Source organism: Taeniopygia guttata, chromosome 14 (assembly GCF_048771995.1).
Source record: "Taeniopygia guttata chromosome 14, bTaeGut7.mat, whole genome shotgun sequence".
Classification (NCBI taxonomy): domain Eukaryota; kingdom Metazoa; phylum Chordata; class Aves; order Passeriformes; family Estrildidae; genus Taeniopygia; species Taeniopygia guttata.
In genome coordinates, this window is record NC_133039.1 from 15,422,106 (window position 1) to 15,437,781 (window position 15,676).

General features: G+C 53.4%; 1 protein-coding gene across 1 annotated transcript in view; it reads left to right on the plus strand.

Moving 5' to 3' along the window:
- Window positions 1-340: 340 nt before the first annotated feature.
- The window catches only part of LOC100219675 (ankyrin repeat and fibronectin type-III domain-containing protein 1), a 218,667-nt gene continuing 203,331 nt past the window's right edge, over window positions 341-15,676 (plus strand). The window contains exon 1 of the mRNA XM_072935559.1: window positions 341-486. Within this exon, the coding sequence (XP_072791660.1) occupies window positions 422-486 (65 nt within the window). The 5' untranslated portion in view covers window positions 341-421. The remainder of the gene's footprint in view (window positions 487-15,676) is intronic.

A 15,676-nucleotide genomic window follows, 5' to 3' on the forward strand; every position in this document is an offset into this window, starting at 1 on the left:
GCGTGGTGCTGGTGTGTGAGGGCGGGAGCTGAGGTGACTCCCACACCCCCATCGGGCCGGCCCTCCGGACGGAGCTGAGGCCTGGCTGGGCCCCGCAGCACGATGAGTACGTAGCCCTGCTTATCTTATCTTATCTTATCTTGCCCCTTTGCTGTGCCCTGGGGGCCGGGGTGTTCCCGAGGAGCCACCGGCTGTGTGGCACCAGCACGGCGATGAGGTTTGTGTGAGGCTCCTTCGTGTTGGCCCTGCCAGGAATCACTGACAGCTCCTGTGATGCCCGTTTTCTTCTTCCACCAAGAAGAGATGCCGTGAAAAGCCAAGCTGAAAGCTGAGGAATGTTCTTCTCCTTGCCATGCTGGTGACCAGGACCTGGCTGTGCTGGCTGTGTTGATCAAGCTGACAGCCTAGCCCACTCCTCCAGATGATGTGCTCCTCGGGGAGCTGGGCTCTGCCCAGGGAGACACCCAGTGCCTTGTTCGGAGCCGTGTGAGTTATGGTGCTTGCTTTCCATGGGGGTTGGATTTTTCTCTGTGCCTATGATGTCTGTTCTGTGTCTGTGGCAGAGGAGCCCAATCTGAAGCAAACCCTGGGCAGTGGCAGTCCTGGTGTGCCAGGTGCTGGAGCAATGGGCAGGTGCCCCTTGCAGCAGCTGGGACCACTTGTGGGGGCTGTGTCCTGCCACGGTGCTGGGGACAGCTTATCCAGAGCTTTGGCTTGGGTCATGGACAGAGAGAATTCGTGTTTGTGCACAAAAGCAGCAAAGGCTCTTTCATGCATCCTGCGACTGTCATAGCGTGGCACAGTCCTTGCTCTTCATGGTCTGGTCCCCTTGCACAGCTCCAGCTGGAGTCTGCAATGTCTGGAGCCAGCTCTGAAAGCAAAGGGCTGTCTGCCTTTGCAGGCAGGAGGAGGCTTGGCTGCTGTTTGGGAATGAAATGGAAGAGCTGCTGCTGCTTTGGGGCCATAGTGATGCAGCCCATCCTGCCTGCATCTGCCAGGGTGTGGCTGACAGCTCCCCATCCACACAGGCTGCTGGGTGCCTGGGATGGCTCGTCCTGCCTTGCTCTGCATCCAGAGAGACCGTGTCTTGCCTTTCATGAGTTTTCTCCATCTCCTCGAGTTGGCAGGCAAGGGAGTAGCTTGTTCCTGAGTGCTTGCCAATCCTAACAGAGTGAGTGTTTTACATGGGCTGTGCAGCAATCCCCGTTCCTGCCGGGCAGCAGTGTGGAGGGCAGGCTGCAGAGGAGCAGGGCTCTGTCCTCCCTGCCGGGCAGAGCTGGAGGGTGGCAGGCAGTCTCTGGCAGCTATTGGTCCTCACCACTGAGCTCCTGCAAAGGCCTTTGCCTCTGTGGCGTGTGGGTTAATTCCTCTTGGATTCTGGCTCATCACTTGTGCTGGTGCTGTGGGTCTGGTGCTGCCTGCTCTGCTCTTGGAGGGTCTAACCCACAGCAGAGCAGCAGCCTTCTCAACCCAAGGTCCCTTTGGTCTCAGCCTGGGGAGTAAAGCCCTGCCCAAGGGGTTTAAAGGCTGAGTGTGCAGCACTGTCTGGCTGGTCTCTTGCCCCTGTGCTGTAGTATCGAGGAGATTTTGTGTTGTATTGCCCTATAAGCAGTGTGTCTGTATCCCTTTCTGTGGACAAGTGCAGCTCTGCTTCTTCCCTGAGCTGGGGGAAACGTTAGAAGTCGCAGCAGTACTCTGCCAGATCCCCACCCTGAGCTGGCTGTGGCTGTGTCGAGAGTTTAAGGCATTTCTCTTATTTCACATGGAGCCTGAAAATTTCTCTGTATTTTGTTTTCACATTGTAGCTTTCCCAGGTGCCTGCTCTTGGAAAGGCTGGGGGAATTTGGCAGCTTGGGCAGCCCCTTTGAGGGCTGCAGAGCTGTGCAGTGCATGTGGCATTAGTGCTGTCCCTGCCCAGGACAGGGGGCTCCTGGTGTGGTGGGCTACAGGGTTCCCCTGGTGCCTGGTGTGGTGTGACGCTTCCCTTTCTCACAGCGGGGTGGGTGGGCAGGGATTGTGAGTGCTGCCCTTTGCCAGCTCCTGCCAGCTGCTCTGGATCTGGGTGGCTGCAGAGGCTGGCATGGCTGTGTCTCCCTCCTCCTGTCCAAGCAGTGATTGTGTAAGTCTCATTTCCTCCTCATTCAGTGCTTAGCTGGTGGCACATGCAATAGTTAAGGGCACAAAACTCTTTCAGTGACTGTGAATTCCAAGGAAGGCCAGACAAACAAAACTAACCCAAGCTCCCAGGAATTCCTGAATGGTCTATATTTGCTCTTGGCAAAAGGGGGTTTTCTGTCTTTTGAAGGAACCTGCTGAAGTTGTTCATTTCCTGGCTCGCTTGGCTGGGACCATTTCAGGCAAAGAAGTCAAAATCATTGATGTAGCCAGGCCAGTGATCCTCACTCTGAAAATACTGCAGAAGATTTGGCTAAAAATGCAGTGACTGGGCCCTGTATGAGCTCAGCCTTCTTTTGTGAGAGAAGAGAGGTGGGGCTGTTCCTCTAAGGGATCTTGTGTGGGATGTGGGTTTGCATCCCTGGCTGTCAGTGCTAGTGTCTTGGAGTATGGAATGAATCCTCTTCTGGGAAGCAGCTGCTGCCAAACCATGACACCAAACCTGCAGGAAGCATCCTTTTGGTCCTGTGCACATCTGGACAGTTTTACTTTGTCTGATAGAGCAGTTTCCCAGGTCCTGAGGCAGCACTGGAAAAATGGAAGGAGTAACCCAGGTTTTGTGGTAGCAGAACTTTGCTGCTCTTTGGCTCTGTCCTGCAGTGACAGCAACAGGGAACCTTTCTCAAGGTGGGTTTGTGCCCAGGCCCTCTCTGCAGAGGGAATACCCAGGTGCTTCTCCAAAGTCAGAAGTGTGGGTTCTCGTCGCTTCCTGTATGTATTTTCCTCAACCTCTTGGCCCCAGCTGGACAAGTTCTGGACATCAAACCTATGGCCAGAGGTGCTGAAACAGGCTCTGGGGGAGACAAGAAGCACCATCCCATCACAGCTCCTTTTGGGTCTGTCCTTTAAGGGCAAAAAACTTATTTTCTTTCCTTCCATGAGAATTTAAATTCAGCCTTGTCCTGGCTATGGAGGAGACGTGTTGCTGTGGTAAAACCTGGTTTTGCATGGATTTGGGACGAGGGCTGGGAACCACTCCTTCCCACCCTGGGTGCTGTGGTTCCTTATCCACAGCTGCCACAGGCAGGTTTTGAATTGCTCAGCACCCACAGGAATCTGGTCTTTAGCTCTGGTCAGATCCTGGCAGTGAGCTCTGCCCATGTGAAGGTGTTTGCCCTCAGGTGGGCTCATCTCTGACTCCTGGTGGCAGGACAAGGGTAGAGAGCACAGGAACTACACTTAAAACATCAAAAAATGATATTTTACTGGGCTAGTCTCAGAGAGGTTGTGGAGTCTTCAGCCTTGGAGATATTCAGAACTCAGGCAGAAGCTGTCCTGAGCAGCTGCAGCTGGCCCTGCTGGGAAGGGTCTGGACTGGGGCATCTCCAGAGGCCCCCGCTACCCTCTGCCATACTGTGATCTTCATTCCTGAAGCACCAGGTGAAGCTGGTTCCTGTGACTGCCACCATTTGAGGGATGTGTCCAGCTGCTTTGGCTCTTCCCTACCTTCCTTGCCTCAGGGCCTAGGGCTGCTGGTCACTGGCAAATTGAATGTGAGTCACAGTGTGCCCTTCTCGGGGTTCTGTGGTCAAGGTGACCCTGAGATCATAAAAAGTCTTTTTCTCCCAGCCCCACAGCCAAAGAAGAAGTCCAGATGTGTGGGTTTTGCTTCTCAAGGTTGTTTATTTTATCTATAACATTCTTTCTCTGAGCTGCTAAGCTCTGTCTAGCAAGTCGGCCATGGCATTCTGTCTGCCCTCCAGGGCAGTGTTCACATTTTATACTAGGAACTACGTGTGCTTTATTTACGATTAATTTCCAATACCTATCACCTGTGTTAGACAGTGTGTCTCTAAACCAATAATAAGTATCGCCATCACGGTTGAAGATGGAGGACAAGAAGAAGGTCAAGACATGCCCAAATTCCTCCATCTTGTCTCCTAAACCCCATTCTAAAAAACCCCCAAATTCTACTTTTTCACTCTGTGTTACATTAACTCAAACTCTTGTGACCTGTCAATCTTCACAGAAAGTTGGCAGTTTTGTCCACAGGCTAAAATCAAAGCTACAGGTGTTTTTGACTTCATGCCAGGGTCTGGTGACAGGCAGGGCAGGCAGAGGGATGTGCTGGGTTCCCATGTGCCCTGGCAGCCAGGGGGACAGCCATGTCCCGGGGCGCGTTGGGCCAAGCATGGCCTGGTGAGGGAAGGGATTGTCCCTGCCTGGGGCAGCCTCACCTCGAGTGCTGGGGACTCTGGGGCACCACAGTATCAGAAGGGTCTATAACTGTTAGAGAGTCTCCAAGGGGAGGGATATGAGGATGGGGAAGGGTCTCAGGGGGAAGCCATAGGAGGAGCAGCTGAGGGCACTTGGTCTGTTCAGCTGGAGGAGATGGAGCACAGAGCTCACTGGGGCTGCAGCTTGTCCTGAGGGGCAGCTCCAATCTCTGCTCTTTGACAGGAAATGGCTGGAGCTGTGGCAGGGGAGGTTTAGGTTGGATATTAGGAGAGGTTCTTCCCCCAAAGGGTGCTGGCACTGCCCAGACTCCCCAGGGAATGGGCACGGCCCCGAGGCTGCCAGAGCTGCAGGAGTGTTTGGACAACGCTCTCAGAGATGCCCAGGGTGGGATTGTTGGGGTGTCTGTGCAGGGCCAGAAATTGGTTCTTGTGGGTCCCTTCCAATTCAGGATATTCCATGGTTCTATGATTTTGCCCCTCAGCAGCACAGGCCCCACGTGCCTGTTGGTGTGTGGGACTATCAGAGTGCCCAGTTCCCTTCGGTGTTGCCCTCTGCTCCAGCAAACCTCCCTCCCTGGCTGCAAGAGCAGCACAGGTGGAAGAACAGTCACCACGGAGAGAAATTATGACCAAGCTTCCCTTTGGCAAGTGATGATCGAGCTCCTCCTTGGTCAGGATGCCCTTGATGGCCTTGGCAGTTACACTCATCCCACTTGCTGCGCTCTTTTTGCCTGCATCTTGCCTTTTACATTCTGCAATCTGCATCATTTGAGTGTGCAAAAGTTTTCTTCCAGACTTCCTTCTTTGTCGGAAATTTGATGCTTTCCCTGTACTTTGGGAGCCCAAGGATGCCTCAGCTTTGTTTCAGTTTCTCAGGCAAACCAGGGGAGAGCCACCCCTTGGCTGAGAGATGCTCACAAAGTGAGAGGGAAAGCAGTTCTGTAATTAGCTGCCCACCCCTGCCCTGCACTCAGGATGTTACTGAGCACTACGGCGCTGTGTGGGGAGGGTGACCAGGAGGGGCAGATGGAATGTTTCTTTTTGCAGGTCAGTTTAAGGTAAATCAGAGAGCTGCTCTGCAGCCTTGACTTTCCAATCTCTAATTGGTCCAAGTGTTTCTTAACGTTGGGTAATGAACTGGAAGATTTGTCCAGTGTTTAAGGGCAAACCCTATTTGCTGTGTTGCAGTAAAATTTCCCTGACACCTTTCTCCACGTCAGACACAGTGATTTGATCTATAACTGCATGGCTGAGGTTGCAGCCTCCAGTTTACAACCAGATAAATAATTCTGGCTGAAACTGGGGTTTCCAGACTTTCACCTGTCAATTGCCATAGAATCACAGGAAAGACCCTGAAGATCATCTCATTCCACCCCCTTGCAATGGGCAGGGACATGATGGCCTGAAGTTTATATGGTTTTCTGAGGGTAAGTAATTTTTGGAGGATGCTTTCTGCTGCCTTGGCACCCCCAGCTGGGCCAGGAGCGAGGGAAGCAGTTCTCTTGGTTATGTGCATTAATTCAATTTCAGTCCTGGCTGGCTGAGAGCAGGAGCCCTGATTAGCAGGTATGACTAAGGATGTGATGTAAATATTTTTTTTTGCATCAGTGTCCAGTTCTAGTGAACAAAATAATGATTTGCACATCATGGTCTTAGCTGTGTTTTTTCCCCCACAAATTTGCTTTGAGTGTAAACACTGGAGCAGCAGCAGTTACACTGTGGGGACTGAAGCCAGGCTCAGATTAGTCTGAAATTCAGTGATGCTGAAAGCTGGCAGCTGCCTTTTTCTGTCTGTCACAGGGTCAATGTGCAACAGGCAGTGAGTGACAGGCATGTCAGGGCTTGGGGGCTAAAAGCACAGGTGTCATGAGCTGAAACAGAGGAAAATGTAGCAGTTGTCCACAAAAAGCACTGAGAGGCCTCTTTCTAGTGGGTGAGTTTTTCCTTTATTACCCTAATGGAGGAAAAACTTGATGCTGAAGGTTTCTGTCTGGACAGCTTTTGGCACTTCCCTGTACTCCCTAGTTCTTGCTAACAAAATCCCAGTGAGCATCCCCTCAGGGGAGCCTTCACAGTGCTGTGAGAGGGGCTGTGGCTTCCACTGGCTGAGGCACCCTGTGCATCAGCTGTTCCCTAGCCCAGCAACCCCTTCAGCCCAGAGCAGTGTCTGCTGATGGTCTCACCCCATTTAGCCCTTGTCCTGCCCACCTCCATGCTCTCTGAGTGCAGGCTGGCCAAGGACAGCCTGGATACAAAGCTGGGCTTTTTCCCCTATAGTGTGACTGATCCTCACCAGTTCCCACTCCTGGGGGAGGGTTTCTCTTTCCCCAGCAGTTTGTCCTTGTGCCTTGGCTTCTGAACAGGGCACATTACCTCTCCTAGCACCCCAGGCTGCAGGCTAACAAGCACGGGGCCATGTAATGAATAAATGACCATCCGCATTGCCACTCACGTGGCAGTGAGTGAATGCGTTGGGCACTCTTGCCAAGCTGTGCATGTTTGCTGCAGTCAGGAGGAAGCACAAATACATTTTTGCTGCTGGTGCCAAATAGAGGGGAGAAAAGATGTATGAATGTAGAAGCCCATAGTTCCTATTCACACATCTGCATTCTACTGCTGAATAAGAAATTAATGTAATCCATTAGCTAATGCAATCTCTCGTCAGTCCAGTGATTGATAATCATCCCAAAAGAGGGCAGCACGTCCTGCTTTAATGTCAGAGAAGGAAGGGAGGTTTGTCTCCTCACAGAGACTCAGGCTTATGGCTGCTGAGATCATAGAATCTGAAATGGTTTGTGTTGGAAGGGACGTTAAAGTTCATCTCATTCCAGCCCCTGCCATGGGCACGGACACCTTCCACTATCCCAGGCTGCTCCAAGCCCTGTCCAACCCGGACACAACCAGGACCCACAGCCCTGCTGGGTTCCCTGCAGCCCTGCCAAAAAGTGCCTTGGACACTGCCAGGGATCCAGGGGCAGCCACAGCTTCTCTGGGTACCCTGTGCCAGGGCTGCCCACCCTCACAGGGAAGTTTCTTCCCAGTATCCGAGCTAAACCTTCCATCCTTCATGTTAAGGCCATTAAGTTTCTCTAAACTGAGCTCATTGCTCAGGCATCAGAGAGGGGGTGAGCTGAAGCTGCTGGGTGGGACAGTGCTGGACCAGAGGTCCCTGGGATTCATGTCCCTGTGTGGGTGGGAAGCTTAGCTGTGCTGGGCATGGCACTGCTCTCCTGTGCAGGACTCAGGTGTCACTCCCCTGTCACTGGCCGCTGCTGGTGTGTGGGGATCAGCAGGGTCACTGCTGGCCAGGGTCTCTGTGTCTCTGTCCCTTGCAGGGGCACAGGCTGGCTGGGAGGCAGAGCGTGGGTGGCTGTGTGCTGGCACACAGACTCTGGGCTGCCCAGAGCCCGGGAGAAGCTGCTGTGACAGGTCCTGGGGTGAGGGGGTGGGATGGATCCTGCAAAGGGTCAGTCAGGCTATGCTCCCTGAGGAGTGAGATTCAGGTACTGTCACCTCTGGCAGTCTGACTGCAGCAGTGGTTAAACACATCTGTTTAATCTCCATCCATGACATCACCTTCCAGAGTGGGGAAAGCAGTTTTCCTGCTCTCCTTTATATTTGGTGTTGTTTTCTGCATTAAGTTGCAGGGAGAATTTGCCTTTTCAGGGAGGATCCCTTTGGAAGCATGTGCTGGCTGAGCTGTCCTGGGTGTTCAGCAGGCATCAGCGACCACTGCTAAATGCTCCCACCTGTGAGATCCATGCTGAGATCACTTGAGTGACCCCAGGGTGTGGGGGTGAAGGCAGTGCTGTTGTGTGACACGGCAGCAGTGAGGACAGGCTGCTGGCCCGCTGCAGGCAGCAGAGCTGCTCTCATCCCAGAGCTGGGAAATGAAGGAAGTGGGATAAAACCCGTTGTCCTTGGGGATTTGTTTTTCTGCATATGGAAATCATTGCTGGCAGGGATGTGAAGTGCAAGTTCTGGGGAGGAACAGGATGGGCCAGGTCCAAGGGCAGGAGCACAGGCCTTGCTTTTCTTTGGTCCCCTGAAGGAAATCTTTGGAGCTCCTGGCTCTCTGCCAGTCTGTGGGCAAAAGAAAAACAGGGATGATAAAGGGATTTAAGCTGGGATGTGTCAAATCATACAAGAGGGCTGGAGAGGGACTGGGTACAAGGGCCTGGAGTGATGGAACAAAGGGAATGGCTTCCTACTGGCAGAGGGCAGGTTAGATGGGATATTGGGAAGAAATTCTTGGCTGTGAGGCTGGTGAGGTCCTGGCACTGGTTGCCCAGAGAAGCTGTGGCTGCCCCTGGATTTCTGGAAGTGTTCAAGGCCAGGCTGGACAGGGCTTGGAGCAACCTGGGGTAGGGGAAGATGTCCCTGCCCATGGCAGGAGTAGAATGGGATGGGCTTTAAGGTCCCTCCGAACTTAAACCCAAGCCATTCTGTGATTGTATGAAACCCCTCTTGTCTTGGTCTTCTGTTGCTATGAGAGTACTCTCATGGCCCCTCTGTGTGCTCCAGGCCCTTGCATGAGTGGGTACCTGTGCTGGGCCCCCTGCCTGGTCTCAGGGCAGCAGGAGAAGGGGGTGTTGGCCACTTCTGCTGCTGGCTGCACGTGGGCTGCCATCTCCAAGTGAAAAGCAGCCAAAGCACCGGTCCAGTGGCGGAGCTCTCCCCCATCTCCTCCCAAAGCAGCTTTGGCTCTGCAGACACAAAGGCGGGTCTGTGTCCCTGCCTTGGCAGGCTCCCGTGGCCCAGCGGGGCTTTGTGTGCCCCGGGCTCCCGGAGCTGCAGATGGGCTGGAGCGAGTGGCTGTCAATGTGCCATTGTCCATGGCCACCCTGCCTCCCTCGGGGGGACAGGCAGGGGGTGCTGGGGCCCCCTTGGTGCTGTTCTGGGTGCCCAGCACCCCTGGGAGCCAGGCACTGCCTGGGAGCACAGAGCTGCTGTGCTGACCCCGTCTGTCCCCATGGTCCCCTTGCTCGTGCAGGGACCTGTCCCCTGGCTGCCCACCCCTCGGAGCAGGGAGGAGGGCTCGTCCCAAGAGCACATGGTCCTGCTCAGGTGGCATTGCACCAACCTCAGCGTTTGCCACCTGCGCTGCTGCCATGTGGGTGAGAGAAAGGAACATGGGATATCCCCAGTGCTTTTGGAGCATTGGCTACAGCTCCTGCTGAAGGAGCATCTGTCCTCCAACAGCCTGTGGGAGTTGCTGCTGTCCCTTGTGCCTGGTCACCTGCCTGCCCTCTGTGCTTCTGGGCACAGTGATGGATGGTCCCACAAGGGTGGGCTGAGAGAGGCTTCACAGAGGCTGCTCTTTCCCTGGTGCTATGAAATCTGGTGCTCCTGGGGCTTCTGCTGTGAGCTCTGCCTGGGTGACAGCTCTGGGGAGAGGGAAAACGCCTCTGCAGAAGATAGTGGTTAAGACATCAAAGGCACTGAAGCGGGAGGGATGTAACAAATACAATTGTCATGGGGTGCTTCCCTCTCGGTGCTAGGAGTGAGCTGTATGAGATGGAGAGAGATGCTCTGCAGAGAGATGTGCTCTGGTGGTGTCAGAGGCAGCTGAGGCGTCAGAGATGTCAGATGACAAGGTGTGATTCCCATCTGAGCTCTTGCTACAAGGTGCTGGCTCTGTCAGGAAAAGGCAGAGCAGGGTGCTAATCCCTTGGGAATGAACAGGAGGCAGAGCACTAAGGCTCTTTTTCCTTTTTTTCCCCCTCCCTTGTAGTACTGACCTAGAAATTCCTTACTACATTTGCTGAGCTGGCTTAGTTAAAGACTTGACTAATTTCTAGAGGATTAATTATTCAGAGAGTATGGGGAGGGAGGGTAATGTCTATTCCTAGCACTGTAGGCCAACCTGCTCAGGGTTCCTGGCTTGGGGACAGATGCTGATCTCTCCCCAGGAGTCCTAAGGGCACATCTGCTGTGCAGGTGCCTATTGGGGAGCACATCAAGATGTAGTTGTGTCTTGCTCTGGTCCTTTTATTTATTTTCACTATGTTTAGCAGAAAACCTAATTCTGGTCTTCACTGGCACAATTTCAGCTCATGCTGCTGTTCCTCCTCCCTGTAGGTCCCTGTGACTGATGTCCCCAAGGCCCTGTCTCAGCCTCCCAGTTTGGGGTGGGCACCTCCCCCTTGGCCAGGGCTTTCACAGGAGTCCCCTGGGGAGGGGCTGTCAGCACAGAGCTTGTGGCAGTGCTGGGGTTTGGGGGACCCTTGGGCCCTGTCTCTGTGGGTGGGGTGGTTCTGGTCCTCCCTGTGAATTGCTTCCCAGTCTATCCAGAGACAGTTTGGAGGGAGCATGCAACAAGCTGCAGTGTGGGTAGTACTTGTTCCTTTAAAGCCCTGTTGTTGTGCTCAGGATCATTCCTCAGATGTGCAGTGACAGCAGCTGTTTTTCAGGTTGTAAATAGCTCCATGCCCTGGAGAGTGTGTGGAGGAATTTATTCCCTTGATCTCCACAAGCTCTTGATGTGCTGATGAAAGTGGATTCCCTGTTTAACAGCAAAGTAATGGCAGGTTGGCAGTTTTGCTCCTGTCTGTGCTTTTCCCATGGTGTTTTGGGAGGAAGCAGTGTGAAGAGGCTGTCAGCAGCCCTTGGACCCATCTGCAGTGCTGGGGGGTGACTCGGGGGCTTGGTCCTTTGCTGCAGTTGTGGAAAGGTGAGGGAGAGACACAGAGCTCTGCTGGGTTCCCTGCAGCCCTGCCAAAAAGTGCCTGGAGAGAACATGAGCTCCTCAGGAGGACTTCTGCAAGGAGTGATTGTGTGCTGTCTGTTCCTCAGTGCAGGGGCTTTGGCAGGAGGCTGGGTTTGTCCTGGACACCATGGTACAGCTGTCACAGCTGAGGAGCCCGGGCCACCCAGGGTTCTTCAAAGGCACTACCCAAAACGTCTGTTTCCCTGACCTGTGTGAACAGGCGGCTTTGCTGATAGTGACTGTAATGCTTTTTGTTTGTGTTTTGGCAGAATGACTGCAATAAACAGTGAATGATTTATTAATAACCTGCAAATAGCTGCTCACCAGCCGAGCAGGAGGATGCGTTTGCGCTCTCTCCTTGGCTACAGGGAGCTGCCAAAAGCACCAGTGCTCAAAGCTGACACATGCAGCTGAGAAAGGGGTGTGCAGCTGCTGGGGCTGCAGTCAGTGAGTGCTGAGGCTCTCCCCAAACCCAGCTGCTTTCATGGGGCAGCACCGTGGCTCTGGGCAGGGCTCCTCTGCTGGATCTTCTGGCACTCACAGCAGAAGAACATGCAGGTGAGGAGTGCTCTGCCTGCAGCAGCCCCGTGAGCTTTGTGAGTGCTGGGACACACGGGGAAGGAGCTGCTGTCATCCCAAAGGGCAGTGCCCTGCAGCCTGCCCATGCCTCCCACGCTGATGGCAGGAGTCGGCATTTCACACCAAGTCATCATCTCAGGCAGTCTGCAGGCATCTCTCTTCCAGTTTTTCCAACTTCTCTCCCCATTGGAGTTTGGAAATCTGTGGGAATCCTTGCTTGGATCAGAATAACTGAATTTTAGCTGTTATTTTCTTCTACAAGCCCACCTTCATCTGGGTCCTGCAGGAGCTTTCACACAAGCTCCTGAACCGTGAGGGGTTTGAAGGGAATGGGGAAGGATTGGAGAGGACGTGAGTGGCTCAGCTTCACCCCTCTGCAGGAAGCTGGGAGGATCTGGAGGATGAGGATAATTGTGGGGAGTGAGTGAAGGACAGGCTGTGTTTATGGAATGGAACCCAGCCCTGTGGCATGGGGAACGATACCACAGGGTAGTGCTTGGCTGCATGGGACGTTTCCAGAGCCAGGCTGGGACTGTGGAATGGCCTTCCCAAGGAGCAAAGCACTACACAGCAGTGAAGGTGGTGGGAGCAGTTGCTTCAAGCATTCAAGCACCTGTCTCCAGGTGTGTGCAGCCTGTAGGAAGCAAACTGCGCCAGAGAGCCACTGCAAAGGAGTGTTATCCATGAGTGCAACCTTCCTTCAGACATTGTGTGCTTGTGACAGCGCCTGGAGTGGAGCACCTGAAAGCTCTGCAGTGGAGCCTGGCACAGCATCCAAGCCAACAGGTTCCCTTTGGCAGCGTAAGCCCAGAGAGCGGGAAAGAGTGTGAGATGTGCAGGTGGCTGGACCTGGAAACTCACACTCAGGACCTGGAAATGCTCCCTGCATCTGTGAGCGAGCCCAGGGTGTCAGCTCTGGTTCCCTGGGAAAATTGTCTGCATGTGCCTTGTGCTGGGGAGATGGGTTTGCTCTGAGAAAGGGCTCTGTGGATGCCAATGGGATCTCTGCTGTGTGAGCTCTTCCCCTGTATCTGCTTCCCCTGGACAAGTCCAGTGTTTTACTGCTCAGGCTCCACTGTGAAGGTGAGGGGGTGTTGGAGTCCAGTTTAATGTAGTCTGTGCCACTTAGAAAGTGTCACTTGCTGCACCCTGGATAATGCTGTACTAAACTAGGTTATCTCCCCAAAGCCATGAGATTCTTTAGCATGTGATGATCCTGATGCTGTGACAGCCTCTGCTCCCATCAGCCCTGGTGAGGGAGCCAGGGTTAATTCCTGCCTGCTGTCAGAACCAGCAATTGCTTTGGATCCCAAAGTGCCACGGTCTGGAGGGGGATGGCTGTGTCATTCACTCTTCTCTGGGAAGGAAGACCCTGTGAGGTGTTGAAGCTTCCCTGCTGCCCTTGGCCTGGGGCTGTTTGTTCTGTTCCTGCAGCCTTAGGAGCCCCTGGATTCCAGTGGGAAGCAGTGAGCATTGCTTTGCTTCTTCCCTTGGAATCAAGGTCTGCCTCTCTCTCTGTAGGCATGGCACGGCTGTGTCTGCACATTTGCTTTACTGCTAATGGAGCTGCTGCTTTACCCATTGGTTCCTGCATCCAGAAAGGGCTCACGAGAGCAACTGCAGCTTCTCCTTTGCTCCACAGGGCCGCTGGGGTGCCCAGGGTAGCTGCAATGTTTGCTGGATTTCATCAGATGAAAGGCGCATCTTTCTTAATAGCCTGTGTAATTTTTTCCAAAGGGACCCATTGCATTAAATCTTTAATCCAGCCAGCTGCTAAGGGAGAAGAGTCAGTCTCCCTGCCTTTGCTGTGGAGCTCTTGCTCTGCCCTGATGTTACCCGAGAGGCTCTCCCTTTGGAGGAGCTGGAGCTGGTGCAGTTGGAGCCTTTGGGGTGGCAAAGGGCCTTGTTGCTCCTCTGCTTTCTCCCTGTCTTTTGCTGTAATGCCACATCCACTCTGTGCCAGGGAAGCAGGATCCTCTCTGTGTTGTGGGTACTTGGGTCACATCAGCTGGAACAATGTGAGATAAACTGCGTAGGATTTGGGATGTGCTGTTGCAGGGCTGCTACCAAAAAACATGTTCCAGCAGGTTGCTTCTGCTTGTGATTTCTTTTTATTTCCATGCTCAAAAATCCTTGCTTGTCCCAATTTCTTAAGAGTTTCAGGGTTGCTGACCGTAATTTTTTGGCAGCTTTTTTTACAAAATGCCTTTTGGAAATGAAGTGACATTTTGCTTAGCCTGGTGCTGCCTGCCCTGCTCCTGGGCAGAAGAGAGGGAGGGCTCTGCTAACCCAGCTCATGCTGTCCCATCCTACCTGTGCTGATTTGACTTTTATGTTGCATTTACTGCATGCTCTGACCTTTTCTTCCTTCCTGTCCCCTGCTTTCTGCCCTCACAGCATTCTCTGCGAGGCAGGAGTAATTTGGGAGGAAAGCCTCATTCATTTTTTGTGCACCACCACGGGTGCAGCTGTTGACTGTGCTGGCAATTGCCTTTGACAGACATTTACAGAGACAGTGACCTGTGAAAGAGTAAATCAAAGACTCAAAGCTGGTGCCAGGGAGGCACCTTAATCTGATGTGTTCCTCTGCAAATAAGTGGGCAGGTAATAAAGACACATCTGCAAATCAGGCCTAGTTCAGCAGGGGATGCAGCTTGACAAAGAAAAGGGGCCTGAGGATGGCTGGGACATATTCAGACTTATCATAGAATTGTGGAATGTCCTGAGAGGGGAAAAAAACTTATAAGGATCCTGGAGTCCAACTCCTGGCCCTGCACAGGCACCCCAGCAATCCCACCCTGTGCATCCCTGAGCTCTTGGGCCTGTGACCATTCCCTGGGGAGCCTAGATATCACTGGTCAGCAGAGCTGTGAGGCTGGAGGGAGGGTTATTAAGCTTGGATTGCACAGCTTGGCTCGCACAGCATGGCTCCTGCAGCTGTAGTTCTGCAGGAGGCTTTTCCATGGATGAAAAAGATGCTTTGCATCTTTATTTATTTATTTTTAATTTTCATTTTATCTGTTTTTATTTGCATCATGGTGCCTTGAAAAAGCCTTAGCTCTGAGCACCTCTCTGTGATCTCATTGCTGGGTTCTTGGGACTTAATCTGGACCAGAGGAGTCCTGGCCCTTATCCTCCTCCAGGGCTGGACTCACTGCCTACATCTGGAGGGGATTCAGGTGGATTTCAGCTATGACCAACCTCCCAGGCAGTGACACCAATGTGGCAGGTGTGCCCCAAGGGTGACACCGGGCTCAGACACTGCCACTCCCATGCTCTGGGCTGAGTGTCTGTAGCAGGAAGGCTGCTCCAAGTGCCAGAGCTGCCCTCTTATCACTTCATCTTATTCCTGAGCCCCGTGGGGCTGCTTGTGCTGTTCCAAGAGCATTAATCCATCACAGGTCTGCTGCTTTGCTGGCAGCTCCCATCTCTGCCTGGCTGGGACAGCACCAGCCTGGCAGCAGTGACAGTGTGGCCTGCCTGATGTTCTCTGCTATTTCCCACCTTCACTGCTTGTTTGCAATTTTCCTTGCTCCATGTATTAAATGCACTTTTAAAAAGTGTTCTCCTGGACGTGGGTGAGGATTTGTCCATAAGGCATCTGTGCCCTGCCTGCTTTGCATCCCTGGGGGTGGCATGAGGATGCCAAGCTGTTTGTGCTGGGGAGGAAATGGGTCACATTGTCCAGATAACTGTCCCTCCTGCAGGACAAGAGGCTGCTTCCCTGGTGCATTATTCCTGCTTTAATCAGCTGGTGCAGGGCTGGGAGGCTGGTCCTGCTGAGCAGCATTCCTGCATGGTCACTCTGTGGCTCTGAGAGCATCCCAACACCTGTGCAGGCAGGCAGAGACACCTTCCCAGCCCTGCTGTGAGCACCAAGCAGAAAATCATCCCCTGACCTCTTTAGGTCCCATGCATTTGTGGCCAAATCTTTGGCCAACAAGGGCGTTGAGGGCATGGGTTGCCACGTGCCACTGCAGTGCCTGCTCCTACCATAGCCCCCACAGCAAGTGGGGCGTGGGGTTCACTGCATGGT